At 49.8% G+C, this 20,710-nt stretch overlaps 1 protein-coding gene across 1 annotated transcript; it reads left to right on the top strand.

Annotated features, from left to right (window-relative positions):
- The first annotated feature begins 10,116 nt into the window (after nt 1-10,116).
- Nucleotides 10,117-14,687, top strand: LOC4338297 (phosphatidylinositol:ceramide inositolphosphotransferase). Its single transcript, XM_015785030.2, has 13 exons — nt 10,117-10,377; nt 10,535-10,710; nt 10,838-10,927; nt 11,199-11,285; nt 11,415-11,483; nt 13,005-13,085; nt 13,167-13,238; nt 13,330-13,390; nt 13,493-13,595; nt 13,707-13,802; nt 13,879-13,925; nt 14,006-14,130; nt 14,221-14,687. Exons 2-13 carry the CDS (start codon nt 10,675-10,677, stop codon nt 14,293-14,295), a joined length of 942 nt encoding a protein of 313 aa, XP_015640516.1. The 5' UTR covers nt 10,117-10,377; nt 10,535-10,674; the 3' UTR covers nt 14,296-14,687.
- Nucleotides 14,688-20,710: the final 6,023 nt, after the last annotated feature.

A 20,710-nucleotide genomic window follows, 5' to 3' on the forward strand; every position in this document is an offset into this window, starting at 1 on the left:
AACGGTGTCTTGGCCGTCGCAAACACCGCGGTGCTAGATGGATTCAGCGCCCAGGTGGAGGCCTTGCGAGCGGAACGAGCGGAGCTCGAGGCCGCATGGGCGCGCGTCGAGGAGGGGCGGCGCTTGGTGGACGCCATGGTGGAGGTGGGCCGTAAGGCTCACCGCCGCCACATCTCGGAGCTTGAAGCCCGCAAGGCGGCGCTGGCGGAGATCGCCCGAGAGGTGGAGGAGGAGCGAGAGGCCGCCCTCATCGCCACCACCGCGATGATTGAGGCGCAGGACTCCCTCCGCCTTCAACACGGGAGCTGGGAGGCGGAGCTAAAGAAAAAGCTCGACGCCGCCCAGGGGGTCCTTGACGCCGCCGCTGCCCGAGAGCAGCGAGCAACGGAGGCTGAAGCGGCGTCCCGGCGGCGCGAAGAGGCCCTTGAGGCCCGTGCCATGGCGCTGGAAGATCATGCCGGCGCCGTGGAGACCAGCTTGGCGGACCGCGAGGCCGCCGCCGCTATCCGGGAGGCGACGCTGGCGGCGCACGAGGCCGCCTGCGCCGAAGAGGAGTCCGCGCTCCGGCTCCGCGAGGACGCGCTTGCTGAGCGGGAGCGAGCTCTTGAGGAGTCCGAGGCCGCGACACAACGGCTGGCGGACAGCCTGTCCCTCCGCGAGGCAGCGCAGGAGGAGCAGGCGCGCCGCAATCTGGAATGCGTCCGCGCCGAGAGAGCCGCGCTGGAGCAGCGGGCTGCTAACCTCGAGGCGCGAGAAAAGGAGCTGGACGCGAGGGAGCGCAGCGGCGGGGCGGCTACGGGCGAAAGCGACTTAGTCGCCCGCCTCGCAGCTGCCGAACACACCGTCGCGGACATGCAGCGCGCCCTGGACTCATCCACCGGGGAAGCCGAGGCCCTCCGCTTGTCGGGTGAGATAGGGCCCGGCATGTTTTGGGATGCAGTCTCCCGGCTGGATCGCGCCGGTCGGGAAGCGGGCCTCTGGAAAGGCCAGACAATTTCGCGCTCCACCAATCTGGAAGGCCTCGCCCCGCACCTTAGGAGGATGGCCTGGGCTGTCCAACAACTCCCCGAGGAGCTCGAGAAGACCATCAAGTCATCCTCGAGGGACCTCGCCCAAGGAGCGGTGGAACTCGTGTTAGCGAGTTACCAGGCCAGGGACCCCGGCTTCTCCCCATGGATGGCGCTGGAGGAGTTCCCTCCCGGGACCGAGGACGATGCGCGCGCGCGGGTCCGGGATGCCGCCAACCACATCGTCCAAAGCTTCGAGGGGTCGGCCCCTCGGCTCGCGTTCGCCCCTAGCTCCGACGAGGAGGGCGACGCCAGCGGTGAGGACGACGGTGGCGACGAGGCCGGCGACCCGGGCGCATTGGAATGAGCCCCCAGGCCCCCGCCAATCTCCAATTTTTTCTTTTTCTTTTTTCTTTTTGTATAGATCAACTTAATCTGCAATCAAAAATGATGAAAAATTTCTATGTTAACTTTATTTTGCTATGCATATGAGTTGAGGATGATTTGTGCCGTGGTCCTTTTGCATTTTAGCTTGATTTAAGGGCTCGTGCTCAAGTCCCGATCCTCAAATGGCTCGGGTCGGGGCTAGTGCCTGGGAGATCCACATGTCGAGACTGGCCAGGCCGGGAACATGGTGACCGAGGGTTATGGGTGACCCGATTGTGGGTTTTTGCCGATTCCCCCCCGGAGTTCACCACGCCCCGGGGCACGGCTCGGTTCTGGGCCCCGCTTGGCGATTTTAGCTGACCGAACCGAGCCCCCGAGGGCAAGGTTGAGCACGAGTGACCTTATTTCAAGTTAAGATTCTTCAGAAGGAAAAACGGCACAGACACAACCTTTAGGAAATTGAAACTGCTTTTATTGAAATGCTGAAATAAGAAAAGTAAGGCTGTGCATGTGTGGTAGCCCCCGGCTAACCCTGCACACCCGAGGGGGGTGCGGGGTTAGCCCGAGCCCGAAACCTGACACCCGACCCCCCCCCCTCAGGGGTAGAAGCGACGAAGGTGTTCGATGTTCCACGGGTTTGGCAGCTCAGTGCCGTCGCCCGTGGCCAGCCGTACGGAGCCCGGCCGGGGGACGCCGATCACTCGATACGGACCCTCCCACATTGGTGAGAGCTTGCTCAGTCCAGCACGCGTTTGGACGCGGCGTAGGACGAGGTCGTCGACGCAGAGTGATCGGGCCCGGACGTGGCGCTGATGGTAGCGCCGCAGGCTCTGCTGGTAGCGCGCGGCTCGGAGGGCCGCGCGCCGCCTTCGCTCTTCCAAGTAGTCGAGGTCATCTCTACGAAGCTGATCTTGATCAGCCTCGCAGTACATGGTGGCCCGAGGAGACCTCAGGGTGAGCTCGGATGGGAGAACTGCTTCTGCGCCGTAGACGAGGAAGAAAGGCGTTTCCCAGGTCGCTCGGCTTGGTGTGGTTCGGTTTGCCCAGAGCACCGCTGGCAACTCCTCGATCCATGAATCGCCGTGCTTCTTGAGAATATTGAAGGTCTTGGTTTTAAGGCCTTTGAGGATTTCTGCATTGGCGCGCTCCACTTGGCCATTGCTTCTGGGGTGGGCAGGTGAGGCGAAGCAGAGCTTGATGCCCATGTCTTCGCAGTAGTCGCCGAAGAGTTCACTAGTGAATTGGGTGCCATTATCCGTAATAATACGGTTAGGCACTCCAAAACGGGCCGTGATGCCCTTAATGAATTTAAGAGCAGAGTGCTTATCGATCTTGACAACCGGATAAGCCTCGGGCCACTTAGTGAACTTGTCGATCGCAACATACAGATACTCAAACCCGCCCGGGGCCCGTTTGAACGGTCCCAGGATATCAAGCCCCCAGACAGCAAACGGCCATGACAGTGGTATGATCTGCAGGGCCTGGGCCGGCTGATGGATTTGCTTGGCTTGGAACTGACACGCTCTGCATCGCCGGACCAGATCGACTGCATCATTGAGAGCTGTCGGCCAATAAAATCCTTGACGAAAGGCCTTGCCAACCAGGGTGCGCGAGGCGGAATGGGCTCCGCACTCGCCCTCATGGATGTCAGCAAGAAGCTCAACGCCTTGTTCCTGAGGAATGCACTTCAGGAGGATTCCGTTAGCCGCGCGCCGATAGAGGGTCCCTTCTACCAGCACATAGCGTTTGGAAATGCGTTGTACGCGTTCACTCCCTTCGCGGTCCTCAGGTAGAGTCTTATCTGTGAGGTATGTTTGGATCTCAGAGATCCAAGCAATCAATCTAAGGGAGCTTGGAGCGCTCCCTTCGGGTCCCGAGGCCTGGACTCCGACGGGCCTCGGGGGCCGGTCAGGCGCATCCGTCTCCCCTAAGGGGTCGGGTCGCGCCGACGGCTGGGTAAGCCTTTCTTCAAAGGCGCCCGGTGGGGTCTGGGCTCGCGAGGACGCGAGCCGTGAGAGTTCGTCGGCTATCATGTTATCCCGTCTGGGCACATGCCGAAGCTCTATCCCGTCAAAATGGCGCTCCATACGCCGCACTTGGCGTACATAGGCGTCCATTTGCGGGTCAGAGCACCGGTACTCCTTACAGACCTGGTTAACGACCAGCTGGGAATCGCCTAACACCAGGAGACGGCGGATCCCCAGTCCGGCTGCCACCCTGAGTCCGGCAAGGAGTCCCTCGTACTCTGCCATATTATTGGTCGCTCGAAAGTCGAGGCGGACCAGATATCTAAGGACGTCTCCGGTCGGGGAGGTTAACGTGACCCCTGCACCGGCACCCTGGAGGGACAGAGAACCATCGAACTGCATCACCCAGTGGGTGGTGTAAGGCAGCTGCGAGGGGTTCGTGCTAGCCTCGGGGATTGAGACGGTCTCTGGAGCCGGGGTCCACTCTGCCACAAAATCGGCGAGGGCCTGGCTCTTGATAGCGTGGCGTGGTTCAAAGTGCAGATCGAACTCAGAAAGCTCGATTGCCCATTTTACCACCCGTCCTGTACCCTCTCGATTATGCAAGATTTGACCGAGGGGGTAAGACGTAACCACAGTGACCCTATGTGCCTGAAAATAATGGCGCAGTTTCCTCGAGGCCATCAGAATAGCGTAAAGCATCTTCTGGGCCTGAGGGTATCGGGTCTTAGCGTCCCGGAGGGCCTCACTAACAAAGTAGACAGGCCGCTGCACCCTTCGGTGGGGCCGATCCTCTCTGCTAGGGGCCGTATCCCCGGGGCGTTCTTCGTTCAAGTGGCCTTTCGGGGCGCACTTGTCTTCTGTGCCGATGACCTCGGGGTCGGAGGATGAAAGGGGCGGCCTTCCCTCAGTGGCCTCGGGGCCGTCCTGGGGGTCGGGGGCTCCTGGCATCGTCGGACAAGCGGGCAAAGGGCCAACTCCGGTCGTCAGGGGCCTCTGGCCTCCGTTCGGCTCGGGGGCCTCTTCTCCCTGCTCTTTCCCGGGTCGAGTCAGCACAGGGTTAGCCTCGGGGTCAAAGGGCGTTAAGTGCGGCCTTCCCGCAGTGGCCTTGGGGCCCTCCTGAGGGTCGGGGGCACCTAGCACCGTCTGACAAGCGGGCAGAGGGCCGACTCCGGTCGTCAGGGGCCGTAGGCCACCGTCCGACTCGGGGGCCTCTCCTCCCCGCTCGCTCCCGGGCCAAGTTAGCACAGAATGGGGGTGCACGAAATGAGGATTGTCTTCATCGCGCTCCACAACCAACGCTGCACTAACTACTTGGGGGGTCGCCGCTAAGTAAAGTAGCAGGGACTCATTTGGCTCCGGGGCGACTAGAACCGGGGGAGAGCTGAGATATGCCTTTAACTGAGTGAGGGCATGTTCAGCTTCCTCCGTCCAAGTAAACGGCCCCGAGCGCTTGAGGAGCTTAAACAAGGGTAGCGCCTTCTCTCCCAGCCTTGATATGAAACGACTTAGGGCGGCCATGCAACCGGTGACGCATTGCACATCCCTAAGTTTGCTGGGGGGGCGCATCCGCTCGATAGCTCGAATCTTCTCGGGGTTGACCTCAATGCCTCGGGCAGAGACCAAGAACCCGAGAAGCTTGCCCGCAGGTACACCAAACACACACTTATCGGGGTTCAGCTTTATGCGGGCGGAGCGGAGGTTCTCAAAAGTTTCCGCTAGATCTGAAAGTAAAGTTTCTTGGTTGCGCGTTTTTACAACCAAGTCATCGACATAAGCCTCAACATTACGTCCTATTTGGCTACCCAAAGAAATTCGAGTAGTACGTTGAAAAGTAGGACCTGCATTCTTTAACCCGAAGGGCATTGATGTATAACAATAGGTTCCTACGGGGGTAATGAACGCAGTTTTTTCCTCATCCTCCCTAGCCATGCGAATCTGATGGTAACCAGAGTATGCATCTAGAAAACACAAAAGGTCGCTCCCCGCAGTGGAGTCGACGATCTGATCTATGCGAGGCAAGGGGTAAGGATCCTTAGGACATGCCTTGTTAAGGTCGGTGTAGTCGATGCACATCCGAAGCTTGCCGTTCGCCTTGGGAACGACCACCGGGTTCGCCAGCCACTCCGGATGGATGACTTCACGGATGAATCCGGCCTCCAGAAGTCTCGCCACCTCCTCGCGGATGAAGGCTTGACGTTCCGGGGCCTGCCGCCGCACTTTCTGCCGGACCGGCCTTGCGCCCGGCCGCACGGCGAGACGGTGCTCAATCACCTCCCTGGGGACCCCGGGCATGTCCGCTGGTCTCCATGCGAAGACGTCAGCGTTTGCCCGCAGGAAGGAGACGAGCGCGTCTTCCTATTTGCCATCCAGAAGACCACCGATCCGTGTGGTCTTGGATGGGCCGTCGCCCAAGGCAACCTCCTTGACCGGGACCTCGTCGCATGTGGCAATCCGCTGCCTCGGGGCGGTGGGGGCGGAGGTGCCAAGCCTCTCGTCACCACCCTCGGGCTTGGTCGCAGCAGCGAGGTGGTCCGCGCGCTGCTCCATGCAAGCGAGCGCGACTTTAAGGTCGCCACGGACAGAGATGGGGCCACCGGGGCCCGGCATCTTCATCTGGAGGTAGGCGTAGTGGACCGCCGCCATGAACTTCACCAACGCGGGTCTCCCCAGGACCGCGTTGTAGGGCAGACTGAGGTCCGCCACATCGAAGTTCACCCGCTCCGTGCGGAAGTTGGCTGATCCACCAAAGGTGACCGGTAGGTCGATGTGACCTAACGGCCATGTGTGCCCCGGCGTCACACCGATGATCGGTTGAGACGGCTGGAGCACCATCCCCGGGGCCTTGATAGCATCAAAGGCCGCGGGGGAAAGGATGTTGAGAGCCGCTCCTCCATCTATGAGGACACGCCCCAACTTCACATTGCAGATGGTGGGGGAAACCACCATCGCAATCTGCCCTCCCCGGGCAACGCACGGTGGGTGGTCGGTCTGGTCAAAGGTGAGGGCCACCTCCGACCACCGCGCCCGACGCGTCGCCTCATGAGTAGGGGCCGCGGCGAGAAGCTCTCGCCTCATGGCCTTGAAACTCCGGCGAGAAACGTGAGCACACGCTCCCCCGTCGACAGTGGCAATGGTGGCCCCAGGTTCTTGGAAACCTAGGTCATCATCACCGTCATCGATGTCAACGGCGGGGGCCTTCTGTTTGGCCTCACTTCGCCGTTTACCGGAGGGAACTGCCGCGGACTTGCCCTCACGGCGTTCCTGCCTCCTGTCCTCCTCCCACTTCCTCGTTCGCTCAGCCAAGTTTTTGACTGCGCGACAGTCCGCGAGATCGTGGAGGGAGGTGTTGTGGACGGAGCACCACTTGCTGGCTGGGCGCTCCCTGCTGGGAGTACCAGCCTCTTTCTTTTTGTCGCTCGCAGGCCTCCCCTTTCGGGTGGCCCGCGGAGCGCCCTCGACGGCGAGGACGTGACCCTCGTCGCCGGAATGGACCGACCTTTTCTTGCTCCTCCTGTCACGCCGCCCTGTCTGAGCGGCGGATCCGGGGGCGGCCGAAGCTGCCACACCGGAACCGGAGGGGTTCCAGGTCCAGGCCTCCTCCTTACGAGCCACTCGGTCCGCGAGCTGAAAAAGCTCTGCGGTAGTCTGGGGCTCTTTGGAGGCAATCTTTTCGAGCATGCGGTTGTGCCGCACACCCCCCCTGAACGCGTAGATCACCGCGTGTGCAGGGATGCAAGGTATAGTATTGCGGACTTGGCAGAAACGCTGAATGTACGAGCGAAGGGATTCATCATCCCCTCGCTGTACTGCGTGCAAGTCCGCTTCTTCACCTGGGCGTGGATAGGTGCCTTGAAAGTTCATGGTGAACTGCTGGCACAGATCCTCCCAGGAGTGGACCGACGCGGGTGGCAGGTTCATTAGCCAACCCCGCGCCTGTCCCTTCAGGGCCATGGGAAAGAAATTCGCCATGACCCTGTCGTCTCCCCCAGCGGCCTCGATCCCGGTCGTATAGACCTGGAGAAACTCGGTGGGGTTGACGCTCCCATCATACTTCTCGGTGATGGTGGGCCGGAACCTTGGGGGCCAACGGACATTCCGAAGACTCGCCACAAAGGCTCTACAGCCAACACCACCAACCGGGGGCACGGAGGGCTGGTCCTCACGTCCATGTCGAGGTGACACCCTGGACGAAGAGGCACCCTCCGTTGCGCGGGGAGCACGCCGATCACTACGTCGGCGCTCAATGTGGAGGCGGGCATCCGGCTCTTCATGCTGATCCTCCCGAGTCGGAGGCGCCGACGAGGGAGTGGTAGCCGAATGGCGTGCAGCAGCCGCCGCTCGCCGCGCCCTCCGCCTTGATGACACAGAGCCGGAGGTGGCGGCGCCGGAGGTCCTGGTGGTGGCGGACCGTCCACCAGCACCCAGGCGCTGCTGTGCCGTCATGACCAAGTTGGCCACGTCGTCCAGCCATCGCTGGGCTAGAGACTCCGGGTCAGGGACGACGGGCGGGTGACGTAGGAGCGCGCCAGCAGCCTGAAGCGCTCCCTGGGGCGTGCTGCCGTCACCGTAGACGAGGAGGCGACGCTCCCCGTCTCGCCGCTCTCCTGCATCACCTGCGACTGGTGATGCTGTGGGTTTTTCAACCCTCTCGAGCGCCTCCCCCCGCTTAGGACTTTGGTGCGGAGGAGGTGGGGGAGTACGAGCTCGATGGCGCGGGTTTGGCTCCCCGTCGTCGCCGCTCACACTCGGAGAGAGGTCGTGCGCCTTTGCTTGCTCGGCCATTAGGCTGAACAAGGGAAACTTGGCGCACACGGAAGAGTATGAGAGCTCAGAAAACACACGCTGAGTCCCCTACCTGGCGCGCCAGATGACGGAGCTCGTGGCTCCTCACCGGGAGACCGCGCAGGCCCCCCTTTGCCGGTTCGGCCGGGGGCTTAGGGTGAAATCTCAAGCTCTCTCGGTATGTGGAAAGATCGTCAGCTAGGAAGAAACGTGTGACGCGGGCGATGTATACAGGTTCGGGCCGCTGGGAAGCGTAATACCCTACTCCTGTGTTTTTGGTGGATCTGTGTATGAGCAAGTTACAAAATATCAACCAGCCCTCTCCTCTCCCGGGAAAATCCCGTCCCCTCTCTTTGTGGGCATGGTCCTCCTTTTATATCTTAAGGGGATACCACATGTACCCTTCCCTTTCCAAACTGGACTTTTCTTCTCTTTATGGACAGAGATTGGTATGGTTGCCGTCCGAATGACACTTCGATGGGACAGCCCACACCTACCTCCACTCCCGGCGGAGACAGGCGCAACGTGGGATCGTGGCTGTCTGCTGCTGACGCGACCAGTGTCAGACCGGTCACAGATCGGTCATTCTTGTCCTCTATGCGTCAGTTCAGCGATCTGCATGATCACCCTTCTTTTTGTAGCATCTTGCCTGTAATGGTTGGGATGAAACCTGGTATTCATCTAACCAGGGCTAACGTGCCATCTCTAAGAGGTAACACGCTAGCTCCGGCTGGAGACGTGTGCCTAGAGGCTCTCGTCTTGACGGGACGGGGCGAGGCGTGCGTCAGACCGCCAGTCGCCACCTAACCGTTGATCCGACCGGTCTGTGACTGGTCACAGACCGGATAAAAGAGCGCGCTGCATTGCGCTGCATGCAGCGTGACACGCTTGACCAGACCGCAATAAATGCGGTTAGGTGAGCCCTACCGTGTTCACCCAACCTATGTACATAGTGCAAACCCCACAGGGGGTCGGGGCACCTCGGCCCTCGGGGCCGGGGCAGGAGCAACCCGACCCCCCCTCGGGGAAATCAGGAGGAGGGCGGACACCTCACCCTCGGGCCCGACGTCCCCGAAGGTGCCAGGCCACGTGGGCGATTCCATCTGCCTCAAGCCTCCGGGCGCAATACTCCCGGTCCCATATCACCGACAGAAGGGTTTTACAGAGGCCGGCAAAAAATCTTCCTACCCTAGGGTAGGGAATGCTCTTTTGCATGCGGCCCCCACCCAGGAGGGGCGCGCCAAGCAAGTTAGCAGGCAACCCCCACTTGGCGATAATTCGCCCAAGCGTAGGGCGAGAAGGGGCCACCTGTAAAAATGCCGCGGCACGCCTCTTTCCTGACCTATCACGTCACTTTCCCGCCCTAGGGCGATTTTTATTCCCCACCCTACGGGAGGGCGGGTGGAGTATAGTTTTGTAAAATTTTGTAACGGGAATTGAGTTTTGTAAATCTTTTAAAAAAATTAATATAAAAATAAAAAATTCTGCATCTTTCCTTGTGTCCCTGCTGCAATATTGCCAGCCAAGTGCTGGACGATAATCCTAGAAAATGGTGTGTGTGACCGTAATAACGAATTATGTCTATTAACTTAACATTGTGTGTTGGACCGGCATTATGTTTCTGCACAGGCTACGTAAAGGAAAAGTAACAATGTTAGAGGAAAATTCAGATCTTCTCCGAAGAATTTCGACGATAAACTGAACAATCCCATCTTTGGTTGCTGGAGCAAAATAGACGGAGAGAGAAGTGGGTGGAAGGAGGAGAAATCACGGCTGTTCATTTCTGATAGACGGAGCAGATTAGCGCTAATGCATAAAGCTGGAGTACTCCTTTTTCTCTCTACGGTGGTAGTCAGCCGCCCCCACAGCAAAACGGTCAAAGTCAAATTTGGCCGGCCAAGCCGCGTCCAACCTGTCAATTCCAATTGCCAGCGCACGCTTTTCTTCTGGAAGTGTGCTTGTTTTCTTCTGTTCTGGCAGCGCCAGACATGTCATACTGACATTTCCCTTCCATACACTAATCAAATTTTCACTACTATCATACTGATAATAAAAACAAGGGCAGATACAAGAGAGAAGGTAGACGATAGAAGAGGCAGAGAGAAGGGAAGATCGAAGAGAGGGAATCGAAATCTCTATCTGGAAAGGCCATTGGAATCCTTTGCTGGCTCCAACTCCAGATAGAAAAATAAGCGGAGAGGAGGCCTAATTTCTTCCAGCTAGCGCATGCGGTATCCGCTCCTCTTCCTCCGAACAATCCGCCGGCTCCCCCTTTCTCGCTGCTGTTTTTTTAGCTCGTGCCTGTCTGGTCCGGCCAGCCCTGCGTTCCCGTTTCTAAATTAATTTTTTTCCCCCTTCTTCTCTCTTCCTCTTTCCTCTGCTGTAAAGAGGAAGGGAAAGAGGGGAAGAGCACGCCGTGGAGGAGGAGGAACGGGAGCAATCCTTGGAGAGAGTACCATAGCGCTCTCCCCCTCCTTCCTCGTATCGGTCCGTTCGTGAGGAGAGCGCCGCCGCTCGCCAGATTGGGCATGTCGGCCTTGTACCTTGCTCGCGGTGCTTCCAAGGTGTGTGTGTGGAATGCTGGATTGGTTTGTTCGTTTTCGTTTTGTGTTGATTTCTTTTCCGTTTTCGTGTGTGGAGGATTTCGGAGGAGATTGAGTTGGCTTTGGATCGTGTTGTCACTGTACGCAGGTGGTCAGGAGAATCACCTCGGAGACGTCGGTCGAGCTCAAGATTCTCACTGAGAAATGGCAACTCCTACTCGCGGGCCTCGTCTTCCAGGTATTTCGTCCGATTAATTTATGTCTTCTTCGCTCTTGCTGGCTATGATTTATTCGCAATATTACAATTTCTCCCTCCTCTGTGCCAACGTGTGATGAGCCCCAACAATCAGAGTTCAAAAACGTTGTAAATTCGAATATTCAACTCTTCCTTTTCTCGTATCATTACGAACATCGAGCTTTCTAGATTGGGTGGGTTGCATATAGATGTACTGAGCATGGTATTTGGAATTTCTTGGATTCAAAACTAATCTGCATTTGGTTGCAAACAGTACATTCATGGTTTGGCTGCTCGTGGGGTCCATTATCTGCACCGGCCAGGGCCTACCCTCCAAGATCTTGGATTCATGATTCTTCCCGTATGTGCAATATACTACTACCGTATTTTCTGACTCCGTCGCAGATGGTTTGACACAGCAAGTAATTGCCAATTATCTTAGAGTGGAAATGATTTCTTATATTGCTTTTGGTTATTCTGCACACTCCAGGAGCTTGGGAAAGAAAGGGGCTACATCAGTGAGACGCTGTTTACTTTCATCTTCCTCTCCTTTGTTCTGGTAATTTCTCTGTTAGTTTTATCTATTTTTTTATTCTATTCTCCATTCAGCTAACTTCCTTTGCTCTATCTTCTTCTCCTTTGTTCTTGTAATTTTCCTATTGCATGCCTATGATCTAAACTTGATGACAACACCATGCAAATCTATTATATTATCAAGACAGGTTTGAAAGGAGGCACCACGTTTGGTTTAGAGCAAAGAAATTCTCACATTAATCGTAGAAATAAGAAAATTACAATTATATCTATATAAATAGAAGTTAAGACTTAAGAGTTGTATCTGAAATCTGAGCCTATAGAAATATAATCTAATAGTTGTATATGAAGTCGAGAGCTTATATAAACAGAAGCTAAGAATTATATATGAAACCCAAATATACTTCTACATATAATGGAACTGAGTTGTATTAAATCTAACTGTACGTGAATTACCTAGCTCCGTGCAAAACTGTGTGGGGGCAACCCCCTAGTTATTTATATGATGGTTTTCTTTTCCTTCATGGTTTCATATGCAATGTTCTAGTATTTATTGTTGTACTGTTCTTAGAGCATCTTAGGGCCTGCTTGGGATCTCTGGAAGTTTTTTCCCCTGTAATAGAAATACATTTGTAATCTTTGGGTACCTGAAATTACAAGTGAAATAAAAACCCCTGCAACTAATGCTGTTTGGGAGAAGATTGCCGGGATTTTCATCAGAAATTGAACATTCTGTAAAATGAGCACTGTTAAAAAACAGGGATGATAATGAACATCACTCAATCCTTGATTTGAGGAGCTAAATGAAAATCAACAAGATTACCGATGTAAATTTTTGAGGTAGAGGACAAGATGTTCCAAATCCTGCGACGACACAGAAATTAGAGAAAAAGTATTCACCACAAGATAGAAAAAATTGAGGCAACAAGTTCCAAATCCTAAAGCATCAAAACTCGTATCAAACCCACTGATGATACAGGGCATGGAGGTCATTGTTGATCTCCATATTATGAATAGATCTGAGAAGTCGAGCTATCGAACAACACCTCAATCTCGATGTGCTGTGTTGGTTGCCACCCGAGCAGAAGAGGCAGCGGTGAAGACACTGATGGTGGTAGTTCGGTTTATGTGGCGGAGCGCGGCACCTGAGTTGGCGGCAGCAGCACGAAGTGGAGACACGGTCACACCAGAAGCAGAGTAGGCAGAGGCCGTGACGGTGGAAGATGCAATGACGCGTATGCGAGCAAGAAAGCACGCTCGCTTGCTGGGCCTCAGCCAAGAGCTCGACATTTCTCAGAAAATAGTGTGGTCTCCTTAGACCACAGTTTTTTTTTTTTACGTTGGATTAGGCCATAAACATGGGTAAATTTAGCGTGTTACCCCCCATACCGGTGTTGGGTGAATTTGAGTCCAGCGAGGAGTAATATTACGGGCCTGTAATTTACAACAGTGGCTAAATACCGGCTTCCAAGCAGGCCCTTAATTTTTGGTTTCTACCTAGAAGTTTAAGCTTGCCCACTGTAACAGCAGACTGTTTACCTTGCAGTGGACATTTCATCCTTTCATCCTTCAAACCAAGCGCTTCTACACTGTTCTTATTTGGCGTAGAGTTCTTGCCTTCTTATGTGTAAGTGTTTCCATATATGTTGATCTGTTGCATGTAATACAGTGCTACTAGCGTATTTCCGATGCCTATTGTATTTCTCAGGCTTCTCAATTCTTACGGATAGTCACATTCTATTCCACACAACTTCCAGGGCCCAACTATCATTGCCGTGAGGTAAGGTGTCTTGTCAGGGCTGACATCCATTCATAATGGCAGATTTAGATGAAAACCAGGTTTTAATGGGCACTTCATATATCTTATGCAGGGCTCAGCTCTTGCCAGATTACCACATCCTCAAAATGTAGCAGAGGTGCTTCTCATTAATTGTAAGAGCCCACCTTGTAGTTTTTCTGTTTTCCATCTTATCAAATTGAACTGCCCCTATATTTTTCTTGGATACTTAAGTTTGTTTTGTTTTATGACTGCAGTCCCAAGAGGAGTAATTTACGGGTGCGGTGACTTGATATTTTCATCCCACATGATTTTCACTATAGTCTTCGTTGTAACATACCAGAAATATGGAAATATAAGGTGATGTTTTTGTATTGAGAGGATCCCTCACAGGAATTCTTGCGAGAAATTCAGTCTGTCTAGGAAATACAACAATCTAAGATTCTGTATTTTTTTCAAAACTCATTTCAGGTTTATAAAGATGCTTGCATGGTGCATAGCTATTGCTCAGAGTCTTCTTATCATAGCCTCTCGCAAGCATTACAGTGTTGATGTTGTTGTTGCATGGTGGGTAGTATGTCATTATCATTTATTTATTTGCTGTGCCTCTTGCTCCTTGTTTTAATGCATATTCCTTGCTCAGGTATACGGTAAACTTGGTTGTTTTCTTTGTGGACAAGAAGCTTACAGGTAGAAAAAGAATTTCTTGCCATTTTTTTTAGTTTTATTCCTACTCTCTTCCATAATCAGACTGCACATCTTTTGTACAGAACTTCCTGACCGATCAGCTGGATCAACATCTGTACTACCTGTGAGCATAAAGGAGAAAGACAGCAAGTTGAAAGAGGATAAGACTAGAATGTTGAATGGTAACTCTGTTGATTCTGCTGATTGGGTATGAGTCCGTTACCTCCAAAAATATATTGCTGGAAATTCAATTGTTGCATTAGCTTGACATTGAGGAATACTGCTGTGATGCGTGCAGAGACCATGGACACAAATGAATGGGAAGCACATTGAGAATGGGAACCATCTTGATACCGAAACAACAAAAACATGATGTTTTATGCTGTTGGATCAATGTTTGCTATTGTAATGCTTTATCCCAAAGGTCTAGGGAGTATACGTCGAATGGCATCTAAAATCTTTCATACCTAGAAATGTGATGGCTTCAGTCCTATAGTTCAGAAGGAAGAGGAATTGGTGCCCTGTGAATTGGTTCTATCCTGTAGAAGTTTTTTTTTCCTACGCATTATCTCACTGTTTTTTGATAGCATCAGCCCTTTCTCTTTTTCTTTTTTGGTTCCCTAATCTTTCAACATGTAATTAGATTATGCATTATAGAAAATGTCTATTGTTTTGAATTCATTCAGATTCTTTGCCAAGTGTAATTACCTGGAAAAGCTTACCCTGGCCCCCTGAAATTGGAAGTCCCATTAACCTTTTGATTTATTGGCTTCTTTCTGTGTACATTCTGGCCCATTGCACGGGAATAATTTGTGCCATTGTTTTTCCATTGAATAGTCCATGCTTTTACGTGTCAAATATATTTTTCACAATCAATGGTATCAAAACATTTTATATAAGAAAAACACGTATCAGGTGTTTCGAGCGATTCCATGCGCGCATCCTAAACATTCTTTTGTGTCTAACATCTCGTTTTTTTTTTCAATCAGTTATACCAAACCATTCCCATATTCCAATAACAATTATGAGAGGTCTTAGCAATTTTATACACGCACCACGGACTTTTCCACGGGTCTACACGCTCATTAAAAAAATCTTCCTGTAACCAACGGTGCCAAAATATTCTCATATGCGTAAAAACACTTATAAGCGGTTTGCGCGCAACGCAAACTTTCTCACGGGCCCACCAACTCGCATAAAAAATATTAAAAACATGTTAGAAGGGTTATGAGCGAATACTCGCGCGCACCACTAATGCCAATATTGGCACACGTGTGTACGATGTTTTTTACCGGAATGAAAAAGTTCAAAAAGCACCAAAACATGAGTTTTAGGCTTATTGGAGTGCAATGGGTGCGTTCGTCTCGAAAAATCAATCTGTGACTCGCGCGGCGAACTTTTGTCATTTAATGCTAATATTGAAACACATGGGTGTAATGTTTTTTACCGGAATGAAAAAGTTCAAAAAGCAACCAAACATGATTTTTGGACATATTGGAGTCTATTGGGAGCGTGCGTGGCAAAAAATCATTTCGTGACTCGCGCAGCTAACTTTTGATAACTAATGCCAATGTAGACATATATTGGCACACGTGGATGCGATGTTTCTTACCGGAATGAAAAAGTTCAAAAAGCACTAAAATATGATTTTTGACATATTGGAGTGTATTGAGTGCATGCGTGGCAAAAAAAAAGCACTGTGACTCGCGAAGCTAACTTTTGTCAATTAATGACAATATCTACATATATTGGTACACGTGGGTGCAATGTTTTCACCGGAATGAAAAAGTTCAAAAAGCACCAAAACATGATTTTTTTAACATATTGGAGTGTATTAGGTGCGTCCATTTCGAAAAATCAATCCGTGACTTGCGCGGCGAAACTTCTGTCATTTAATGCCAATATTGGCACACGTGTGAACGATGTTTTTCACCGGATTAAAAAACTTCAAAACGCACCGAAACATGATTTTTGGGCATATTGGAGTGTATTGGGTGTGTTCATGTCGAAAAATTAATCCGTGACTCGCGTGGCGAACTTTTGTCATTTAATGCCAATATTGGAACACATGGGTGCGATGTTTTTCACTGGAATGTAAAATTTCAAAAAGCACCAAAGAATGATTTTTGGACATATTGGAGTGTATTAGGTGCGCGCGTGGCAAAAAATCACTTCGTGACTCGCGCGGCGAACTTTTGTCAATTAATGCCAATATTGGCAGACGTGGGTGCGATGTTTTTCACTAGAATGAAATAGTTCACAAAGCACCAAAATATGATTTTTTGGACATATTGGAGTGTATTGGATGCGTGGGTGGTGAAAAATCACTTCGTGACTCGCACGGCGAACTTTTGTCAATTTATGCCAATATTGTCATATATTGGCACACGTGCATGCGATGATTTTCACCGGAATGAAAAAGTTTAAAAAGCACCAAATACATGATTTTTGGACATATTGGAGTGTATTGGGTGCGTGCGTGGAAAAAAATCACTTCGTGACTCGAGCGGTGAACTTTTGTCCATTAATGCCAATATTGGCATATATTGGCACATGTGGGCGCTATGTTTTTCACCGGAATGAAAAAGTTCGAAAAGCACCAAAACATGATTTTTTGACATATTGGAGAGTATTGGGTGCGTCCATTTTGAAAAATTAATCCGTGACTCGCAAGGCGAACTTTTGTCAATTAATTCCAATATGCCATATATTGGCACACTTGGGTGTGATGTTTTCCACCGGAAAGAAAGAATTAAAAAAGCACCGAAGCATGATTTTTGGGCATATTGGAATGTATTAGGTGTGTTCGTGTCGAAAAATCAATCCGTGACTCACGCGGTTCACTTTTGTCAATTAATGGCAATATTGCTATATATTGGCAAACGTGGGTGCGATGTTTTTCGCCGAAATGAAAAAGTTCAAAAAGCACAAAAACATGTTTTTGGCATATTGGGGTGTATTAGGTGCGTTCGTGTCGAAAAATCAATCCATGACTCGCGTGGTTTAGTTTTGTCGAAAAATCATGTTCCGGTGAAAATCAATCCATGACTTCGTGACTCGAGCGGTGAACTTTTGTCCATTAATGCCAATATTGGCATATATTGGCACATGTGGGCGCTATGTTTTTCACCGGAATGAAAAAGTTCGAAAAGCACCAAAACATGATTTTTTGACATATTGGAGAGTATTGGGTGCGTCCATTTTGAAAAATTAATCCGTGACTCGCAAGGCGAACTTTTGTCAATTAATTCCAATATGCCATATATTGGCACACTTGGGTGTGATGTTTTCCACCGGAAAGAAAGAATTAAAAAAGCACCGAAGCATGATTTTTGGGCATATTGGAATGTATTAGGTGTGTTCGTGTCGAAAAATCAATCCGTGACTCACGCGGTTCACTTTTGTCAATTAATGGCAATATTGCTATATATTGGCAAACGTGGGTGCGATGTTTTTCGCCGAAATGAAAAAGTTCAAAAAGCACAAAAACATGTTTTTGGCATATTGGGGTGTATTAGGTGCGTTCGTGTCGAAAAATCAATCCATGACTCGCGTGGTTTAGTTTTGTCAATTAATACCAATATTGCCATATATTGGCACACGTGGGTGCGATGTTTTTCACCGGAATAAAAAAGTTCAAAAAGGACCAAAACATAATTTTTAGGCATATTGGACTGTATTGGGTGCGTTCGTGTCGAAAAATCAATTTGTGACTCGCGCGGCGAACTTTTGTCATTTAATGCCAATATTGGAACACATGGGTGCCATACTTTTCACCGGAACGAAAAAGTTCAAAAAGCACAAAAACATGATTTTTGGGCATATTGGAGTGTATTGGGTGCGTGCGTGGCAAAAAATCACTTCGTGACTCGTGCGGTGAACTTTTGTCAATTAATGCCAATGTTTACAGACGTGGGTGCGCGATGTTTTTCACCGGAATGAAATAGTTCAAAAAGCACTAAAATATGATTTTTGGAGATATTGAAGTGTATTGGATGCGTGGGTGACGAAAAATCACTTCGTGGTCCGCACGGTGAACTTTTGTCAATTAATGCCAATATTGGCATATATTGGCACACGTGCGTGCGATGTTTTTCACCGTAGTAAAAAAGTTCAAAAAGCACCAAACACATGATTTTTGGACATATTGGAGTGTATTGGGTGCAAGGCAAAAAATCACTTCGTGACTCGCACGGTGAACTTTTGTCAATTAATGCCGATATTGGCATATATTGGCACACATGCGCGCGATGTTTTTCACCGGAATGAAAAAGTTCAAAAAGCACCAAAACAAGATTTTTGGACATATTGGAGAGTTTTGGGTGCGTCCGTTTTCAACAATTAATCCGTGACTCGCACGGCGAACTTTTATCAATTAATTCCAATATTGCCATATATTGTCACACTTGGGTGCGATGTTTTCCACCGGAAAGAAAGAATTAAAAAAAGCAACAAAACATGATTTTTGGGCATATTGGAGTGTATTAGGTGCGTTCGTGTCGAAAAATCAATCCGTGACTCACGCGGTTCACTTTTGTCAATTAATGCCAATATTGCCATATATTGGCACACGTGGGTGCGAGTTTTTTTACCGGAATGAAAAAGTTCAAAAAGCACCAAAACATGATTTTTGGTCATATTGGAGTGTATTAGGTGGGTTCGTGTCAAAAAATCAATCCGTGACTCACGCGGTTCACTTTTGTCAATTAATGCCAATATTGCCATATGTTGGCACACGTGGGTGCGAAGTTTTTCACCGGAATAAAAAAGTTTAAAAAGCACTAAAACTTGATTTTTGGCATATTGGAGTGTATTAGGTGCGTTCGTGTCGAAAAATTAATCCGTAACTCACGCGGTTCAGTTTTGTCAATTAATGCCAATATTGACATATATTGGCACACGTGGGTGTGATGTTTTTCACCAGAATGAAAAAGTTCAAAAGCACCAAAATATGATTTTTGGGCATATTGGAGTGTATTGGGTGCGTTCGTGGCAAAAATCACTACGTGACAAGCGCGGCGAACTTTTGTCAATTAATGCCAATACTGGCATATATTGGTACATGTTAACGGTCGTTATCGATCAGTTTCGACCATCAATATTACCAAAATAGAGGAGAACTAGTGATGTTTGCAATGCATATATATATGTTAGAGTAATAATATTCTACTAGTATTAGGTATGCTAACCTTTTGTAGAGAATAATCACAAAGTGGAGGAGAATCGACATCAACACAGATGATAAATCAATCAGACGATGTCGAGAACCATATTTATGTATGAATGGGCCAAGAATTCAGAATTGACATAACAAATTGGGCCAAAATTCACAAGTCTGCGAAGAAGAACAAAGGAGGAGGCCGCCAGCCGAAATTGGGCTGGACTGGGCCGGCCCCAGGTTCGGCCGAACCAAACCCTCCTAAGCGCCATCCGATCCAGGGTTTTGCCTGGACGGTGTGGATTAGCCCCCATTGATGGTTGGAGGGTATTTCCGACCATTCCAACCGTCACAACCGTCATTAGGAGGCTATAAAAGGAGTTCTCATCCTCACCTCACTTACACACCTCAAGCAATAGCTCTCTCATTTCTCTCAAGTTTAGTTTAGTACTATGTAGCTGGTGGAATAGAAATAGAATAGGAGTCAGGAGTCCGGAAGCCTTCGAAAGAGTTCGGGTATGGCTCTAGTAGCTTTTCTCTTCTCTTTTGTACTTTTATTAGAATACTCTTCTATATACATTTATGGTATTGAAATACTTACCGAGTATATGAGTACCTACTTTACATTATATTCATGTTATACTGAATATACGGCTAACTTATCTGGGAGATGCTTTGGTGCGGGTATAATGTTTGCTTATGCAATTACTCTATGTCATGACGATGATATTAGAGTAGTATCTGATAATTTAGACGTGGTGTCTAGATTATGAGATATCATTATTTGGGGTTATATATTGCGGATGAGAGGTGGGCCGCTGATGGTGACAGCTCAGTACGGGTATTCCTCCGCGCCTATATATAATTCTAAGTTAATTTCCTGGGGAGAGTATTCCTCCGTATTTAGCTCCGTTTGTATGGTCATAAAGGGTTATCGTAAGGAACTCGGCAGTCAGGGGTGGCTTCTCGAAGTACCAGGAGGGCATCGGACAGAGGGTATTAGCTAGTATATCAGTTGACTAGAATGTATGTATACTATGTATATTAGAAGTATAGGAACATATTTCCTTTCTCTTTTCTTTCCACTTAGCTTAGATGATATATTATGAGGATGAGTAGTTAATGCTTGTGTGTCACTCTACCCTTGGATTATCTTAACCCCTGCTAAGAATATGATTATTACAAGTAATATTTAAATTATTAGTTGAATTCTCTGTACATGATCTTCCCATGGGATAAAATAAATACGATACTGTTGGAATACTTTCAGGTGAAATGCTACAATGGTATATCCGTGCACTTGCGGATGAACTCTGTAACCATAATATACCAGAAGTATTTCTGCACCATTGCTGGGAATTATATTTCTAGTAACATCGTTAAGAAGTACCAACAAGCATTTCTGGCGCCGTTGCCGGGGAAGATTCATAATAGAGATTGCTTGAACTAATACTTTATATTTACCTTTGTGTAATCATTTCCTTTGCAGGCTAACCTTGGTTGTTTTCACTTGTTGTGGAAACAGGATAGTGCATGACTGGCTTCAACCTGCCAGAAAACTTCAAAGAAAATCCAGAAGCTTTCCTCCGGAGCGTCAGGCCGCGAGTCGTTGCTCTGCAGAAAACTCTAC

The sequence above is a fragment of the Oryza sativa genome, chromosome 5 (assembly GCF_034140825.1).
Source record: "Oryza sativa Japonica Group chromosome 5, ASM3414082v1".
Classification (NCBI taxonomy): Eukaryota; Viridiplantae; Streptophyta; class Magnoliopsida; order Poales; family Poaceae; genus Oryza; species Oryza sativa.